Below are 18,432 nucleotides of genomic sequence, written 5' to 3'. Positions count from 1 at the left end.
AAATGTCAGAATTCAACATTTATTTGAGTCCATGCATGGCCCACTCATTTTATTTACCAGTTCTGTCTACACCTCTTTCCTGCACTAGACACATGCCTCAGTCCTAGTTTTGGTAAACCCACAAGGTAACCCAAGCCAAACTAAGTGAAAAATAATTATCACTAGTGAGCTTCTTGGAAAAGGGGGAAGACTCAATGACGAGACAGTAGACTCTAAGACTGCCCACAAAAAGAAAGCTGCATTTAACAGACAATATAGTCTTATGAGTTCATTGCAACAGGTGATTCATATTCTCTGAGCCTGCTTTGTACAGATATTCCTTGTATAATAACCTACCTGTTTAACAAGTGATTGGACTTATGACCCATATTTTTGCTATTTTTCATATAGTCCTCCACATCTGTACAAAGCCTCAATGTCTTTTTTGGGGGTAGAGTCGCCGTTGTTTATACAGTACTATAATTTCTGCTGACTGTACTGTATAGTACAATGCTGCAGTTTTATGTTGTTTCACATAACATTACTGCATGTAAGAGTTATGCAAATAAAAGCAAAGTTATCAAGTTGGGAGTTTCCTTTGACCATTTTTTCCTGAATATTGCAATTTACATACTGTATACACATTCCTCATTCCAATTCACTTAACAACCTAGCTGCAGGAACAGAACTCAGTTGTTAAACAAGGAATGTCTGTATAATATGTGGGGACCAGCCATCCAAACAAAGCTTTCAAAATTGCTTTGCCATGTGGAGACCACACTCTACATTAAGACAAGCCTTTAGATTTTATTGAAAAGAAAAATTTGTGAACATAGAACAGAAGCAATTATTGGAGTCCGCCACTTCATCAAATGTGTCTTTTACTGATAGCATCATTCTTTAGCAGCTAACTGCATTACTAAAGCTAAGAAGCTCTTAACTATGGGTAAAGAGTTAATCCTGCTTACTGTTAAGGACATTTGTCATGAACTTTTAGGAAAAACTGCAATTCAAAAGGCGGCACATGGTTCTTTGTTTGGTAGCACCATAACTAGATCGACTGATAAAATCACAGAGAACATTGAGGCACAACTGTTAGTGAGGATTAACTGAGTCACTGTGGTACATGATCCAGGTTGATGAATGAGTCCAGTGATGTTGACAAGGCAACAATGCTTGTTTTTGTGTGATATATTTTTCAGGAAGATGTACATGAGGTTATGTTATGTGCACTTTTCTTTTTTTGCCAGCCAACATCATAGTTACAGAACTAATCAAGTCTTTGATTACATACCAGGAAAACTAAAGTGGTCATTCTGTGTCCGTATATCCACCAGTGGAACAACTGACATGACTAGATAGCTTTTTGGTTTCACTACTCAAGTCCAAGAGGATGCTTAAGATGAGTCTACACACTGTTATCTGTGGAAAAATACTGGCTAGTTGAAAATGTCACAGGAACTCATTATTAACCATATTAAAGTACATGCCTTTAACTCATACTTATTCATGTAGCTCTGTAAGGTGATGAATGAAGAGCACAAATGTCTTCTCTTATACAGAAGTGAGATGGCTTTTTAAAGGTAGAACACTGGTCAGTTCTTTACTTGTAAGAGCTGTTATCAGAGATTTCTTTTAGAAAAATCCACCACTGGCAGCACACTTCAGTACAGAATGAGTTGTCAAACTTTCTAACTCATGTGACATACTCAACCTATGCCAAGGAACTTAGTCTGTCACTTCAGGGGAGAATGACAACTGTATTTAAGTTGGCAGATAAAAGTGTTGCATTTGAAGGCAAACTGGAATTATGGAAATGATTAATGAACTTTGGTATTTTTGAGGTGTTTCAATTTTAACAGTGATTTTGAAAGACAGAATTAGGGCCTTCTTTCTCCTAGCAGGTGCATGACCATCTACCTCAGTTTTCAAATGAGTTTCAGCATTACTCCTCTACTACAAAAGACCCCCAAACTGGGAAAGAATGGATCCATGACCTGTTTGTGAATAAGCCATGCAAATCAACCTTGTCTGTATTAGAAGATAAACTGCTTAACATCACAAATGCCTTAAAAATATGTTTGAGACAACTTCAAATTGTTGTGCATTCTGGATTAAAATCAAGGCAGACTATTCTGAGACAGCCACAATAGCACCAAAAAGCCTACTTGCACTTCTAACATCCTATTCTTCGTAAAGCAGGATTTTCTGACACAACTAAAATGAGATTACAGAGTAGTAGACTGGACTGTTTTTATTCCACTTTATGTGAAAACTTTTTCTCCTTTCTAATAACTTTATATTCAAAGCTACACATTTTCTTCTGAACTTTACTTTAGTTGAGCTCATAAATTTTGATAAATCTCATCTGCATTTTGCTCAAAATATTTTTTAATTTTCAGAATAATTTTTTCTGATTTGTGGATTACACTGATACTTTGGTTGTCAAATTCATTTTGTCCCAAATTCGTGTTGGAACACCAAAAAGTTTGAGAACTGAACTTATTTTTCCTATAAGAAATAACAGAAAACCATATAACTGGTTCCAAGGCCCAAAAGTTATACTTATAAATTCATTTTTCCAGGTCTTTAACAATTTTCACAATGATTTCTTTAACTCTATTGTGGTTCTCAGTTTTCTTGTTAGCTTGACAGCTCTTACAACTAACTTTCTCTGGAGCCATGGTTATAATATTTTACATGAATAAAGTGCAAAAGGGCCATGGATTTAGCTCAGTGGTTCCACTGCCTGCCTCGCAAGCCCAAGGTCCCGAGCTCGATCTCTGGTACCAAAAAAAAAAAAAAAAAAGCACAATGACCAATGTTTTAAGGCCCTAACATAAGCATTATACGTTGTTTGGGCCACAGCAGCACTTAGACTAAAATGTTACCCTTTTGTGTGTGAGGCAAGATGTGACACGTGACCCACTCTTGGCTGGTACAGGTTTTATCAAGTCGGATTTTCAATTTGACTACTGAGCAAAGATATGAACACTGAGGAGATTTTTTTAAACTTTGTGTTCAAATAGTGGAAAGTCTGAGCTTAGAGCCACTCAAAAACTGAGGTTTCACTGTACATAGAAAAATAAGGATTCATCACTGGGTATGATGGTGCACACCTATAATACCAACACTCTGGGAGGCTGAGGCAGGCGAATCATAGCAAGTTCAAGGCCAGCCTGGGCTACATAGTAAATTCAAGGCCAACCGGAACTACACCAAGAGCCAAAAGAAGAAGAGAAATGATTCATTTCCAAGCAATTGTGGAACTCTAAGTTACATTTTTGTTATTCCAATTTAGATTAGCCAAGGCATGATGGTTTATACCTGTAATCCTAGCACTTAGGAGGCTGATGTGGGAGGAAGGAGTTCCGGGCCAGCTTGAGCTACATAGCAAGACCCCATCTCAACAGGCCAGAATAGAAATAAAGTTAGCTTAATTCCATAGCAGTTGAGGCCAGCTTCATGGTCAATTTGTAATTCAAATTTCATACATATGTAACATAATGTGTCCATCTTCCCTTCCTTCTTCCTTGTCTTTAGATGGGGGTCTCACTATTTTGACCAGACTGGCCTCAAACTTGTGATCCTTCTCAGGCTCCCAAGTAGCTGGGATTACAGGTACGTGCCATCAGACCCAGCATACAGGATGTGTATTCCAGCACTGTTTGGTGATATATGCATATATCTCAACTAGATCAAATTTCTTAACTGTGCTTTTTATGAACTTCTAGCTATTAATACAAGAATGTTAAGAGTAGACACATACAACACTATGGTGGGCATAGTGGCTTACGCCTGTAATTCTCACTACTGGGGTGGTTGAAGCAGAAAGATATTAACTTTGAGGCCAGCATGGGGAACTCAGCAAAACCTTGTCTCAATAAATACATAAACCAGGCATAGTGGTGCAAGCTTGTAATCCTAGCACTCGGAAGCTGAGGCAGGAGAACTGCAATGAGTTTGAGGCCAGCCTGGGCTACACAATGAGTTCAAGAGCAGTCTAAACTAAATAGCAAAACTATCTCAAAGAAGAAACCTAATAATAAATATATGAATGAATGAATGAGCTGGTTAGCTAGCTTTGTGGTAAAGCGCATCAAGGCTTAATCCTCAGAACCACCAAAAGAGAGAGAAGAGAGGAGACAGAATACTATGATTCTGGATTTGTCTATTTCTCTTAATTTAGTAATTGCTTTTTTTCTCATATAGTTTGGAAGCTATAGGTACATATAATGATTGTGCCGTTTTTCTTCCCACACTATTCCTGTTAGATTGGTGGCCCCAAAAGAAACATCTCTATTTTTAATATGACTTTGTGTGTGTGTGTGTTTGTGTGTGTTGGTGCTAGTGGTGGGGATTGAACCCAGGGCCTTGTGCAAGCCCTTTACCAATGAACCATAACCCTAGCCCTCAGGAGAATCACAAGTTTGAATCTTCCTGGGTAACTCAGCCACTTATCAAGAACCCCATTAAAAATTTTAAAATGGTCTGGGGATGTAGCTCAGTGCTCTAGAAAGCCACATTGAGTTATATTCTCCTTCACAAAGAGCACCAGAATAGGTCTTACAACTTTTGCCATGGCTACCTTATATGCCTTTACTTCAACAGCACTATGCACAGCAGAGGCTTGGAGGTATACTAATAGAAATCACCCTATTTAATGCTTCTATGTAATTGCTAATTGTTCTATATAATGCTTCTATATAATTATTAATAAAATATCTTTTACAGAGTTCAAAAGTTCAAGTTATAGTACATCTGTTATCAATTCCCCTCCCTCTAAAATTTAGTTATTTCTCTCTAGACATTGTCTGAGTGGTCTGCTCTCCTCAGATTGGTAAACATGAAGATTAAAAAGTTATCTGAGTCAATTGTAATGTACTTTAATAGTATGTTTAAGCTTCAGCCAGCAGAATAAATAAGTAAATGATGTAAGAATATGTGACAATGAGATAGAATATGGTTCTTTGCATTTTGTATTCTTACTCAACCTATTAAGAATACTCATCCATATTAATGCTAGAAAAAAAATTTAAAAGCAAATATCCAATATGTTAAAATTGACTGCATTGAATGAAATAAATCTGGGTGGAATTTTTGGGGGGTGGCCTCATTATGTAGCCCCGGCTGGCCTAAAATTTGAGATCATCCTGCCTTACTTAGTTCCTAAGTGCTAGAATTGCAGGCATGTACCAGTGTATCTGTACACACTCATCAGAAGAAAACTATGGTATCTGCACAGGCAAAAACTGAGGGATCACCCAATAGTTCTACAATAAAAGTCAAAATATTAAGTAGCAAGGAAATATGGCAGAATTGAGAGGTGCAATGAAGTACAAGGTCAAAGGGTAAGCAGGGGAGAAAATTCAAGATATATCTAGATTAAACCCGTTATGTATTTATTTTTGGTTTTTTTAGGACAAGATCTCACTACCAAGCTCAGGCTGGCCTCAAACTCACAACCATCCTCTGGCCTCAGTCTCCCAAGTGCTGTGATTACAGGCGCGTGCCACTATGCTCAGCAAAGATCACACCAGTTCTTAGAAGCATATAAATCATTTCCAATTAAATCATTGCTCATGCATTTCTGTTGAGCCAAAGTTAATATTAGGATGTGATCTGTGCATCTCTGTAGATGAGATTTAAAAGTGGATGGGCTGGGGATTTAGCTCAGTGGTTCCACCACCTACCTCGCAAGCGCAAGGTCCCGATTTTAATCCCCAGTACCAAAATATTAAAAATAAAATAAAGTGGATTAAGGTCAGATTCCTCAGCACTTCTAAAAATAACCTGAATGATTAAAATGAAAGCATGTCAGGAAAGCTGAATTCAATGTGATTGTCCTTCATTTAGAAGCTCCATTTTTGTGTTTTCAAAAGCTTTTGTTATCTCAATTATCTTTGTTTTGAATATTCTTTCCTCATTTAAATTGCAAATATTTCTGTTGCTAGTCATTTATTGGCTATTAGCTAATGACAAAATCCCAATGAAAATAGTTCCAATGTATAGTAACTGCATTTAGGTGGATATAATTTTTCTAATGTGAATTACTCAATGTAACTGTCTTTCTAGATTGTGAATTTGTGACCATATACAAATCTTAAGAGCGTTAATACCTATCACCTCGTAAATTAACAAGCAACTTGTACTGGCTTACTACATTATAAAATTCATCTTTGGGCCCGGGATTTGGCTCAATGGTTCCACCGCCTGCCTCGAAAACGCAAGGACCTGAGTTCAATCCCCAGTACCAAACAAAAAAAAAAAAAAAGAAAAGAAAGTTCATCTTTAACATAGAAACATGCCAAGGCATAAGTCAGTTTTCTCAGTAGGGTTTTAAGCAGAGAGACAGAGTGGTTATTGTTTCTTTTGTTTAGATACAGCCTTGAAATTGTCTGCCAAAATTAGAAAAAGGTGAGAGACAGCAGATAAGAAAAATTGTTTCTTTTTCCTTTTCCAGGCATCCATAAAAGATAAATTTTTACTTTTAAAAAGACTCTCAGTGTAATGGCAGATGGGAAACACGGAAAGGTACTCAGGCCTCGGGAGGCAGAAAGCAAACTTTATTATGTGGGGGGGGGGCGGGGGCGGGCGGGCTGGTCGGGACAGTTCCTCAAAGAACCAAGCAGCTGTCTTTTGTCCTTCTACAGTTTACATAGGGTTTGCAAACAGGAACTAAGAAGCAGAGCAAGCAGTTGATTGGTTACATATGATATCATTATTACTGATTGTGATAGCAAATTCAAACTCCGGATTAGAAAACATTAGTTCAGGGTAAGGTTGGCTAGATAAAGGAGACACATATTTGGAATATGCATCTCTTCAGCGTAGGGTCTGCCAAAGAGGAATAGATAAGGGAGACTTGTACTTGGAGTGGGCATCACTCTAGGGCTGGGTCTGCTAAGGAGGAATAGATAAGGGAGACCTATATTTGGGGTGGGCATCAGTTCAGAGCAGGGTCTGCAAGGAGGAATTTGCTTGGGCTGAAAAAGTAAAACTGCTCTCGGCCAACATTACCCTGGGCTGCTGTCCCCCCTGTCAGCCATTTTGTTTTTGTCTCCTCAGGATTAAACCAGAATAAACCTGTATTGGTAAAGTTTGTATTCCAAGCGGCATGGTGGCGCACACCTGCACTCCCCGCACACTAGGAGGCTGAGGCAGAAGGACGACAAATTCGAGCCTAACCCTGGGACAACTACACGATTTAACAAGACCTTCCTCACAACAAATTTTAAAAGGGCTTGAGATGTAGCTCACTGCAGAGGTTCTGGGTTCAAAGGTCCTCCCAGGATCACGAAAAAAAGCCATATCCCAGCTTTATGTCCCTGTCATGCTAGGGTCTTCCTCAACTGTGCGCCCTCCCTCGGGTCTACCGCCTCCCAACACTTGACCGACCGGGTCCAGCTAACTTCAGGCACCTGGGGCCATGTCAGGTAGAGACCACCTGAACGGCTCCAGGCCCCTCGGAACAGGCGACCAGGTTGGGGGTCGCCTGTAGACGCCCTGGGCCGAGAGCAAGGCGCTCACTTACCGGCGGGAAGAACTCGGCAGCGGCCGCCTCCAAGTAGCTCCGACCCCGGGCCCGCCCCGAGCCCCGCGCCCCGCGGCCCGGCAGCCACACGCGTCCCAGCCCCGGCTCGCCGCAACCGCCCCACTCGCCACGCCGCGCGGGAGCCCCCGCAGCGCCCCACAGCCGCCGCCCCGCCAACCGCCGCTCGCGCGGGCCGCTCCTAGACAACTGCGTACCTTGCGCGAAACGGAGTCCGCCGCCTCGCTCCTCAACCTCCGAGTGCCACAAGCGAAGCGCGGAAAGACCGCCTCGCCAGGTCCGGCTGAGGTAAATCTGCCTCCGCCTACCCCGAGTCCTGGCCAATGGAAGCGTGAGCCTGCAGCAGCCCAGCCAATCAGGGAGAAGCGAGTAGAGTGGGCGGGTGGAAGGGCGGCAGAACGAAGCGGGTTCGCCTCTCTGGGCGCTTCCTCCGGACAGCCCCAGGGCTTCCCCGCAAAGCTGGACCTTCGTTCCTGGGGAGGCTTAGAGAGCATTTCGGGAATTTTGACAGCACACTTTGATTAGGAGAAAAGGCCCCGGCATAACAGTTTACAGATCCATATGTCTTAAATATCGCATTAAAATGTGTCTTTATCATAGTTTTCTGAGGACCCTTTCAAGTTTGCGATTCAAATAAGTGGTCCTCCCAAAAGCCCAGCACACTGGGAGGCTGAGGCAGGACAGTCGCAATTTGGAGCCCAGCCTGGGCAAATTAGCAATCTAGCGACTGTCTCAAAATAAAAAAATAAAAAGGGATGGGGATATAGTTCAGCGCAAATGTTCCAGGGTAACTCTCCAGTCACTGATACAGTGCTTGCCTAGAATGTTTGAGGCCCTGGGCTCCATCTTTAGGACCACAAAACAAGAATAACTATGATAGGGCTGACTTGTGGCGCGTAGGGGTGGGGAGGGACTTTGTGGCAGGCTCTATGTAATCCAGGCTGGCCTTGAACTCACTGTATTAGCCCCAACTGACCCTGAACTCAAGTGATTCTCCTGCCTCAGCCTCCTCAGTGGTTTGTGCCACCACCTCCAACATGGGGCTTTTTCTTTTTTGGTGGTATTCATTCCAGCCCTTTTTCTTGTGTACCCTAAACATCATGAGATTGAGTTCCAGCCTACCCCATAGTTGTCTTAAAAACTATATACTTTTGTCCTTTGTTTGCGTCAGCCTAGGGTTCTTATACTCCGGGGCGTTCCCTACTGTGCTTGAGCATAACAAAAAAAGCCTTGTTACTGTCCCAAGGTGCTTCTGATTCTTCTGATAGCACAAGAACCCAAGGAGTTGGTAACACTGGGCTATGCCTGGTTCTGAGGAGCCTGGATGATATTCCCTTGGTGGTCATCATAGGACTCCCTGGATAGGTGGTCATGAGGACCACCAGCTCTGTGGTGGCAGAACCATACCCATTAATCAGGTGATTAAACCCCTTTATCACAAGATGCCTGCCTTACGCGCCTCAGGACTGGGTACCAGAAAAATGAGTCAAGGCCAGACAAACTGGGTTAAATTAGTAACAAAACATACTTCAAGCAGGGCTTGATGGAGCACCCCTGTAATCTCAGCACTCTGGGAGCCCAAGGCAAGAGCAATTCTTGCTCAGCCTGGGCCACTTAGTGAGAACTTGTCTCAAAATTTAAAAATCTGGTGGGAAGGTAGTGGACACCTGTAATCAATCTCAGCCTTCTGGGAGGCTGAAGCAGCAGGAATGTAAATTTAAGCTTAGCCTGGGCAAGCAAGTCTGTTTCAAAAAATTAAAAGGGGGGGGTGGGCATATATATATATATATATATACACACACACACACACACACACACACACACACACACACACACACAGTCCTCGACTTAGAAACATTTGAGTTGCAAACTTCAAATATGAACAGACCTTGCATTATGTAGATGAGAACAAACTGGGAAATAGCTCACGTTTCTGCCCAATTGCGTCACAGTTATACTGCTGTGTGCTTACTATACAGTGTGATAGTGTAGTAGTACAGTGCTCAGTCAGAGCCCAGGATATCCAGAAGCAAGAGGAAAAGCAGTGGTGATGTGGAGGTTTGGTTTTTTATGCTTTACATTGTATATCTGTGTCAAAGGTGTGTAAGACTCACTCTCTTGGACTTACCAATAAATCTGACCTATGAACGTTCTCCAGCAATGGAACTCGTTTGTAAATCAGGGACTTACTACAGCTCAATGCAAAGGCTGGGGGAAAAACAGAGTTCAAGCAAGACACAAAAACATTAGTACAGAGTATAGGCAGGTCTGCTGTACAAGAGAAGTACAAATTGAAAAGACACCCAAATTAAGATTCAGGCCACATTTATGATAATTGGGTCAAGGAATATAATTTCCTCCTTTGAGGCCATATTTGTGCTACAAGGATAAATGGAGTTGTTTTGATAAAATTACAAGGGAACTGCCACCTGCTCTGCAAGCACAAGGACCAGAGTTCGATCCTCAGTACCAAAAAAAAGAAAAAGAAAAACAAATTACAAGGGAAAAAAGGCTCCTAACTACTCTCTCAGTGCAATGTTTAAATTTAGCTGTTTTGAGACATTGAAGCTTTTTCCAAGGTCTTGCTCAAGGTCTGGACTTCTTTAGGATCCTCCATCTCATCCACATGCTCAGAGATTACATTCTTTTTGGCCATAGCTTGAGATCATCAATTTGTTTGGATTTCATCTACAGCTAATGAAAGAAAATTAAGCAAGGAAAAAAATTCAAATATCTCTTTGCTTCTCCTGTAGCTCCACCTGGTCTCCAGCCACCTGTCTCCACACCTACTGATGCATAACTTCCTGCCCAACACTATCTGCTGTTTCTCCAGGGACCCTTGACTAATACAATTACAAATGGTTAAATATAAGAGGAACTATCCCTAGGTATTTGGAGGGTGCAGTTCAAAGTCACACTGGACAACTCAGTTAAATCCTGTCTCAAAAAGCAAACAAAACAATATTGGCAAGGTCTTACCTGTCCAGTAGGGTGCAGACCAGGGTAGACCACATGCTTATTCATGCATGTGTGTCTGGAGCTACTTTTGTGCAACACATTGGCAGCTGACACATTGAGATAGAAACCATACACATGTACAAAGCCTTTCGAGAAAAACTGGGTTTACCCATGTAGTAGTTCCTAGTGGGTCAATGTTTCCACTGATAACCAGGAAAAACCTAAATTACACAAATGACAAAAACACTAGAGAGGAGTGGAAGCATGGAAGACTAAACAATATTTACAGAATAAGGAAAACAATTTAGAAGTGTAAACTGATTGAGGAGCCATTTTAAATCACCTGTTATTTGGGGGAATAGATCAAGGATCGGATCAGAGAGCCATTACTGGGGAGAAAGAGAAGTTGATAAATTTTAGCACTAATGTAGAACTGTAGTGAAACAGGTGGAGAATTGAATGGCCTCAAATTGACAAATGGGTTTCTTTTTATATGTTAAGGGCCGGTGGTTTAGCTCAGTGATAGAACACTTGCTTAGTATTCTCAGGTACTGGGTTCAATCCCCAAGATGGCAAAACAAACAAAACCAACAGAACAACAACAAAATGTTAAATTCTAGCACATGGTCAAAAATTTTATTTTTCAAACAAAAGGTTCCACATATTTATTACTAATCGAACCTACTAGTACAAACCATTTCAACAAAACCAAAAAGCATATTCCTAATAAACATGTCTAACTGTCTAAACATTGAGACATTTTAAGTTTGACATAATAAAATGACAGTGATCTTAACACAGCTTCAATATGTGTGTGAACTCATGTGCGATTCCTTATAGACCCAGCTTGGTACGTCTCCAATGTCTCCTCTTGGAGTTGTACCTGATTTTATTACCGGTTTTCATCTGAATCCACTGAGGGATGGGACGATTCTGCTTTTGTTTTTTGGCCAGGAGTCTCTTCATTCTGAAAGTCTTGTGTGAAGACATGGCGAGGAATGGAGTCAAATGTATACACCACAATGTTGGAGAGCACAGCTTTCTGGTATTTAAAAAAAAAAAACTAAGATGATAAAGTAATTAAAGAAGTAATAAACAGAAAACTGCTAAATGAATGAAGCAGGGCAACAAATGAAACAGAAACCTGGATTAAAGATATTTAAATAACTTGATTTATATGTTGAAGGAAAGAGATGGAACATGCCAGTGGGATACATAAACTAGTAGAGAATATCACCAGAAAATGCAAATGTGTTAAAAAATCATCTACAGGGTTGAGACTATAGTTCAGTGTTAAGAGTGCCAGTTTAACGCGTACAAGGCCCTAGGTTCAATTCTCAGTAAAAGAAAGGGTTGGGGGGCCAGGGAGGCAGACAGACAGACCAGCTGGGAGCTGGCTGTGAAGTGTGCTGCATGTGCCTGTAGTCCTAGCTACTTGAGAGGGTAAAGGAGGATGATCATTTAACCCCAGAAGTTCAAAGCAGTCTGGGCAACATACTGATATCCTGCCGGAAAAACAGAAAACAAGATAAACACAAAGAACTTCACACTGACACATATTATAATCAAACTGTCAAAAATCAAAGACTGGGGAGACAAGAGGGCAGGAAGTGGATGGGGGAGTAAAAATGACCAAGCTGTGATATACACCAATTCTCCAATATAAATGTTAATTATTATGAATCACAAACCACACTAATTAAAAAAGAAGACTGGAGGTAATCAATTGTAATAAATGTCTCTACATACACCACTAGGAGGGGGATTATGAACATCAAGAGAATGTTGAAATCAGCAAATAGCGACTCATCATGTACAAGGTACCCTCTAAGAAATTAACAGCCAGTTTCTCAGCAAAAACTATGGAGATTAGAAAGCACTGAGGTTACATATTTAAAGTACTGAAAGAAAATAACAACAACATCCATCAACCAGGAAATTCTATATGTGGTGAGAGTAGCTTTCAAAAATGAAGAGCTAGCCAGGCATTTAGCTCAGTGGTTTTGTTGCCTGCTGCGCAAGCACAAGCACCCAAGTTCAATCCCCAGTACCAAAAAAAAAAAAAGGAAAAGCTGGGTCAGTGACACATGCCTCCAATCCCATCTACTTGAGAGGCTGAGGCAGAAGACTCATAAATTTGAGGCCAGTCTGGGTAACTCAGTGAGACCACATCTCAGTGGTAATAATACAGAAATTTTTAAACCCTTAAGCCTCAAAACACCCAGGCTTTTATTTGCTCCTACTTGTCCAGAAACAAGCAAATCCGCAACCCCTCCCCATAGGTGATACTTTATACTTATATAAAACCACAGGTAAGCCGCCACAAAATACATATATCCTGAGCCAGGGATTTAGCTCAGTGGCACCACGCTTGCGTTACAAGCACAAGGTCCTGAGTTCGATCCCCGGTACAAAAAAAAAAAAATTATATATGAATATCCTGTTAGCTTTATTGTTCACAATGTATAGCCTGTTATATTCTGATATATGTAGCCTAGTTTCACTAGTATGTTCTTTCTGTTAGCTGTAAAGTCCTATTACACATATCGTAGCTTCACAGCGTGCATCCTGTCACATTCTTTCTGGTAGCCCTAAATGCTCTGTTATGCTATGTGAACAACCTGTTCCTAAAGAAAGCGAGGGCCGAGGATTTTAACTCAGTGGTTCCGCTGCCTGCTTCACAAGTGCGAGGTCCCAAGTTTGATCCCCGATACCAAAAAAAAAAAAGCAAGTCCCTAACCACAGGTCAACTATGATACCTGGTTATCTGCTAAAAACTTTTGCCTCTGTCAATGTCAAGTTCTGTTTCATTTGCCACCAGCCCTCTCCCAACTTAAAACTATGGTATAAAAATTTCCACTTTTCAATTACTCAGGGCCCAGGCTTTTCTGATGTATGAACTTCTCAGCCTTCACTCTCCTGTCAAGATTCTCATGTACATTTAATAAAACTTTGATGCTTTTCTCTTGTTAATCAGCTCTTGTAATAATAGGTTTTCAAAATCTAGTCAAAGGGCAAAAAAGAGAACTTACGGGGAAACACAGGGGATGGGGGTTCCCTCTCTTCCCAACAACATATCAAACTAAAAGGCAAATTGAGGCACACTAAATGTGAGAACAAAAAGCTTATTAGTCTAACTAAACTGAGAATGGCCATCAAGGAAACATGCATTTTTACGGTGTAGAAGGTTCCAAAATGACATCCAAGAGGTCTAATTTTATAGATAGAAAAATGAACAAGAAGGGAGTTATAGGGCCGGGGATTTAGCTCAGTGGTTCCGCTGCCTGCCATGCAAGCACAAGGTGTTGAGTTTGATCCCTGGTACCAAAAAAAAAAAAAAAAGGGAGTTATAGCAAGATGGTTGTTAAAATTATATTGGCCAAAAAGAATACCAGAGGTTGTTGACTGGTCATTGCTTACTTATGTTTTATATTCCAGGGAAGGATTTCCTTTATTATTATTTTTTATTTTTTTGGTACCGAGGATCGAACTCGGTCCTTGCGCTTGTGCAGTAGGCGGCGAAACCACTGAGCTAAATCCCTGGCCCAGGATTTCCTTTAAATGGGAAATATTTATTATCTTTATAGGTCAGGGAGTTGGCAGAAACATGCTGTACTAGGTAAGAACGACCAAGGTGACTGTCTCATGCCCCAGGTTTTCCTGGACTAAGGAATTTCATAAACACATTATTTTCACATTATAAATCCTTTCTAAAACAGTATTAGTTTTCATGTAGATGTATACGTTTTGTTAAAAATTTTAATGCTTGCTGGGCACGGTGGTACACACCTGTAATCCCAGCAGTAGGGCAGCTGAAACAGGAGGACTGCCAGGAATTCAAGGCCAGCCTTCGTGCGCTACGGTAAGGCCAGCATGAAATGGATAGCATGACCTAGTCTCAGAAAACAAAAAAACAAAACAAAAAATTTAGCGAGATGGAATATATTCATTTTGGTTAGGCAGCAGCAGCTCAATTTGAATGATTCAGAAACAAATACTGCATTAGAATAAGAAAACATAATTCTTTCTCTTGTACCAATTAAAACAGAAGATTCATTATCAAAGAAAAAAATGACAATGATGTGTCCTTGGCAGCTCAACTTTTAAAAGATAATGGAAAAAAGAATGGGGAACGGTGTATTTATTTACATCACAAAGACATCTTCATCCAAATAACTCTTTTCCCATACACTGTGCACTCAAGAGCTATTTATCTTTTGAAAGCTAAGGAATACGTATTTCCCCCACCTCCTCCACTGCAAAAAATCAGGAAACAATGGTCAATTTAACGAAACTCCTCTAGTGTTCTAATTATTTTCTCTTACTTCAAGAAAACCAACACTTCCTGAAGAAATTTGATTCCAGGTTTGAGTAAACTGCAAACTATCTGAAACCTCTTATATTCAAGGAGAGAAATTTTCATTTTTTTTTTTTTTTTTTTAAAGCCCAGGCTGGCCTCAACTCTCAATCCTATTGCCTCAGTCTCTAGAGCAGCTGGGATTAGGGAAGCATCACCACAGGGGGCTTAACTCCCCTCCCCACCACCTTTTTTTTTAGTACTGAGATTAAACCTTTGCACTGGGCTGTATTCCCAGAATTTTTTATTTTTTTAAACTCTTACATTTTGAGATAGGGTCTTGAAGTTGCTAAATTGTCCACACTGGGCTCAAACTTGGTATCCTCTTGCCTGAGTCTCCCAGTGTTGGGAGACAGGCATGAACCACCACACTCTGCTGAATATTCATCTCTTAAATGGAGCAGTATCCTAGGGTTTCTAGATAGATTTTTGAAAGCATCATAAACTCCTCATTTCATTTAATCTTTTAAAAGTATCCAAGTAGGGCCGGGGATTTAGCTCAGTGGTTTGTCTGCCTGCCTCGCAAGCGCAAGAACCCAAGTTCGATCCCTGGTACCAAAAAACAATAAATAAATAAATAAATAAATAAAAGTATCCAAGGAAGCCTAAACAACATGGTAGCATTATATGGTAAAAATTCAAAGACCTCTTCATAATTAAACTTATCCATACTCTCCCCCACTCCAACCTTTCCAGCATGATTTGTTCATTTTTCTATCTATAAAATTAGACCTCTTGGATGTCATTTTGGAACCTTCTACACCGTAAAAATGCATGTTTCCTTGATGGCCATTCTCAGTTTAGTTAGACTAATAAGCTTTTTGTTCTCACATTTAGTGTGCCTCAATTTGCCTTTTAGTTTGATATGTTGTTGGGAAGAGAGGGAACCCCCATCCCCTGTGTTTCCCCGTAAGTTCTCTTTTTTGCCCTTTGACTAGATTTTGAAAACCTATTATTACAAGAGCTGATTAACAAGAGAAAAGCATCAAAGTTTTATTAAATGTACATGATCCCCGGTACCAAAAAACAAAACAAAACAAGAAATAGCTTCTGTCTAAGAGACAGAAGGGGACCTGGAAAGTGGGTTGCTTGTGGACCTCTGCTTCTCAAGGGAGTTTTATAGAGCAAAAATATAGGGGAAAAGTTGAGCATGAACAACTTTTCCCCTATATTCACGAACACACACAGTGAGAGAACATGTGAGTGTGCACACGGTATACATACACATATAACAAATTTGGAACTCTGACAAGGGAAGGGAGAAGATGCGATTTCAGGTGATCATAATGAGAGACATATTTGAAGCTAACCTGAGTATGGCTGATGCAATTACTATGGACAGCTAAATTAGTTAAAATATTATAGGCAGTCAAGGGCTGGAGATTTAGCTCAGTGGTTCTGGTGCCTGCTTTGCAAGCGCAAGGTCCTGAGTTCGATCCCCGGTACCAAAAAAAAATTATAGGCAGTCAGACAGGGCTGGGCTCTCAAGGAAGTCAAAGCAGAAGATAAAACACAGAACTGTGACTGGAGGGTTGAAGGCCAGGCTTCCAGACAAAGAGAACTGATTACACTTACATACTTTCCCTAGCAAAGAACAGCAGTGATTGATATTCTAAACAGCCATCAATCATCTTGGGTGGGGGACCAAAACGTCCTTAGCCCACTCCTTCCTGGAAAATCCTTGATTGTTCCATGTATGTTTCCTACATGGCTTGCTTCCCCAGTTGAATTAGGATTGAATTAGGATTCAATCAGTATTACCGAGGAACTATACTTAATCTTTCTGGTTGACCATAGTTTTGTCCCTCCTTATACCTTGTGATTTTCCACTGGATCAATACTACCTAAGCAGTCAACTATACTTGTAGTCTTGTTAGTTGACTATAGTTTTGCCTCACCTCGTGGCTTTGCTCTATAAAACTCCCTTGAGAAGCAGAGGTCCACAAGCAACCCACTTTCCAGGTCCCCTTCTGTCTCTTAGACAGAAGCTATTTCTTGTTTTGTTTTGTTTTTTGGTACCGGGGATCGAACTTGGGTCCTTGCGCTTGCAAGGCAGGCGGCAGAACCACTAAAGCTAAATCCCCGGCCCAGACAGAAGCTATTCTTCTCAATAAGTTCTTCCCTCTCTTAACCTCCATTGTTCCTAGAATTCATTCCTTGATTTTAGAGAATATGAACTTGGTGTGTCGGACATCTAGCAGGTCGGGAGTTATAATATTTCCTTTATATTATTTGAAGGTCCATATATCATATGCCCTATATCAAAATCATCAGGAATATTTGCCTGCCTTTGGCGTCCCTTAATGTATAGATCTTAACTGTAAACCATAGCGCTGGGAATCAAACCCAAGGCCTCACACACTAGGCAAGTATACTATCCCTGATCTATCATCCCAGTCCTAAATTTATCTTTTAAGTCTATACCATTTAATATTTTACTAAAATAAAAGTGTGATATGTCCAAAAAAAATTAGAACTTTGATTATATTATGAATAGTTTTATCTTATCATCCTCCTTATCAAAACATGATGCTATATCATCATGAAGTTCATTCTGTGGCAGCTTAGTTTTATTCTTTAAAAAAAAAAAAGTCATGTTCCATTACACTGATACATAGTAATTTAACCAATTCCCAACTGGAAAGCATAGACAAGGCACTGCCCCCATGTTATCAGTACAAATTTTGTTGCAGTGAAATCATTTAGTGTTGTCTTTATATCTATAAACACCGAGGAGTGAAAAAAGTGCTGAGTTAAGGAATATGTGCAGCAGAGCAGGGTAGCCCAAGTCTGTAGTCCCAGTACTCTAGGAGGCTGAAGCAAGAAGCTAACAATTTTGGGTCTAGTCCTAGCAATTTAGGAAGATCACAAGTTTGAGGCCAGCCTGGGCAATTTAGCAAGATCTTATCTAAAAATAAAAATTAGAAAGGAGCCAGGCATGGTGGCCCACACCTCTAATGTCAGCACTCTGGGAGGCAGAGCCAAGAGGATCCCAAATTAAGCCCAAGCCGGGCAACTCAGAAGACCCTGCCTCAGTAAAGTTCTTAACGATGTCTGAAGATCTAGCTTAGTGCAAAGGCCCTGGATTCAATCCTCAGTACCAAAACCAAAAAGTGGTGGGAGTTCAGTAATTAGTGATTGCGAAACAGTGTTTCTCTTACCTCTGCAGGGCAGTGACTAAGATCACTAGGATTCTGAGTAACGTGAATGCTTGCAACTCCAGTACGATTCTGTTACTGTTGCTGAGTTAAAAAAAAACAACAACAAAAAAAAACCGCGGTAAGAAGCCAGGCCTACACTGTGTACCAGCGGGGGATTTGAAGCCTGGGGATGGCTGTAGCCCACTGGATGACACAGGTCCTGAGGTAGAAAGGAACCCTCTGATATAGTCGAGACCCCACTGACCTGTCTGAGCTCCGCTGCGGCGAACCTGCTAGGCCAAAGAGGACAGCGCCATCAACTCTTCGGGGTGCAACGCAGCACGCAAGAATAATGGCGGCTCCCGGAAGTCGGGTCAGGCCTTGTAGCCGCAGCTACGCAGCTACGCAGGCGCAAAATGGCCGCCTCAACCTCAAAGCTGGGAGGC

The 18,432-nt window shown here is 40.9% G+C and overlaps 2 protein-coding genes across 14 annotated transcripts in view; both read right to left on the bottom strand.

The window, feature by feature from the left end:
• Atf7ip2 (activating transcription factor 7 interacting protein 2) overlaps positions 1-11,520 on the bottom strand; it is a 72,834-nt gene extending 61,314 nt beyond the window's left edge. For 8 of the 13 annotated variants that reach the window (XM_013065617.3, XM_013065621.3, XM_087202942.1 and 5 more), the window contains exon 1: positions 7,729-7,837. The gene's annotated coding sequence lies outside the window, so the exon portion shown is untranslated. Of the gene's footprint in view, positions 1-1,273; positions 6,521-7,513; positions 7,640-7,728; positions 7,838-11,385 lie in introns of those variants that run through there. The other 5 variants (XM_021244479.2, XM_087202946.1, XM_087202945.1 and 2 more) reach the window with 5 other exon arrangements.
• On the bottom strand, positions 11,105-11,479 carry LOC101717055 (large ribosomal subunit protein eL39-like). The gene has a single exon (XM_087202949.1). The coding sequence runs from the start codon at positions 11,477-11,479 to the stop codon at positions 11,324-11,326; it is 156 nt and encodes a 51-aa protein (XP_087059075.1). The 3' UTR covers positions 11,105-11,323.
• Positions 11,521-18,432: the final 6,912 nt, after the last annotated feature.

The sequence above is a fragment of the Heterocephalus glaber genome, unplaced genomic scaffold, assembly GCF_053883595.1.
Source record: "Heterocephalus glaber isolate CG9 unplaced genomic scaffold, H.glaber_assembly_v1.0 deba00001781, whole genome shotgun sequence".
NCBI classification, from domain to species: domain Eukaryota; kingdom Metazoa; phylum Chordata; class Mammalia; order Rodentia; family Bathyergidae; genus Heterocephalus; species Heterocephalus glaber.
Note: the sequence above shows the minus strand (reverse complement) of the source record. Positions and strands in the feature narration are given on the sequence as shown.

Excerpts from the sequence above, each read along its gene's own strand:
- LOC101717055 (XM_087202949.1), bottom strand. The coding sequence starts at position 11,479 with ATGTCTTCACACAAGACTTTCAGAATGAAGAGACTCCTGGCCAAAAAA.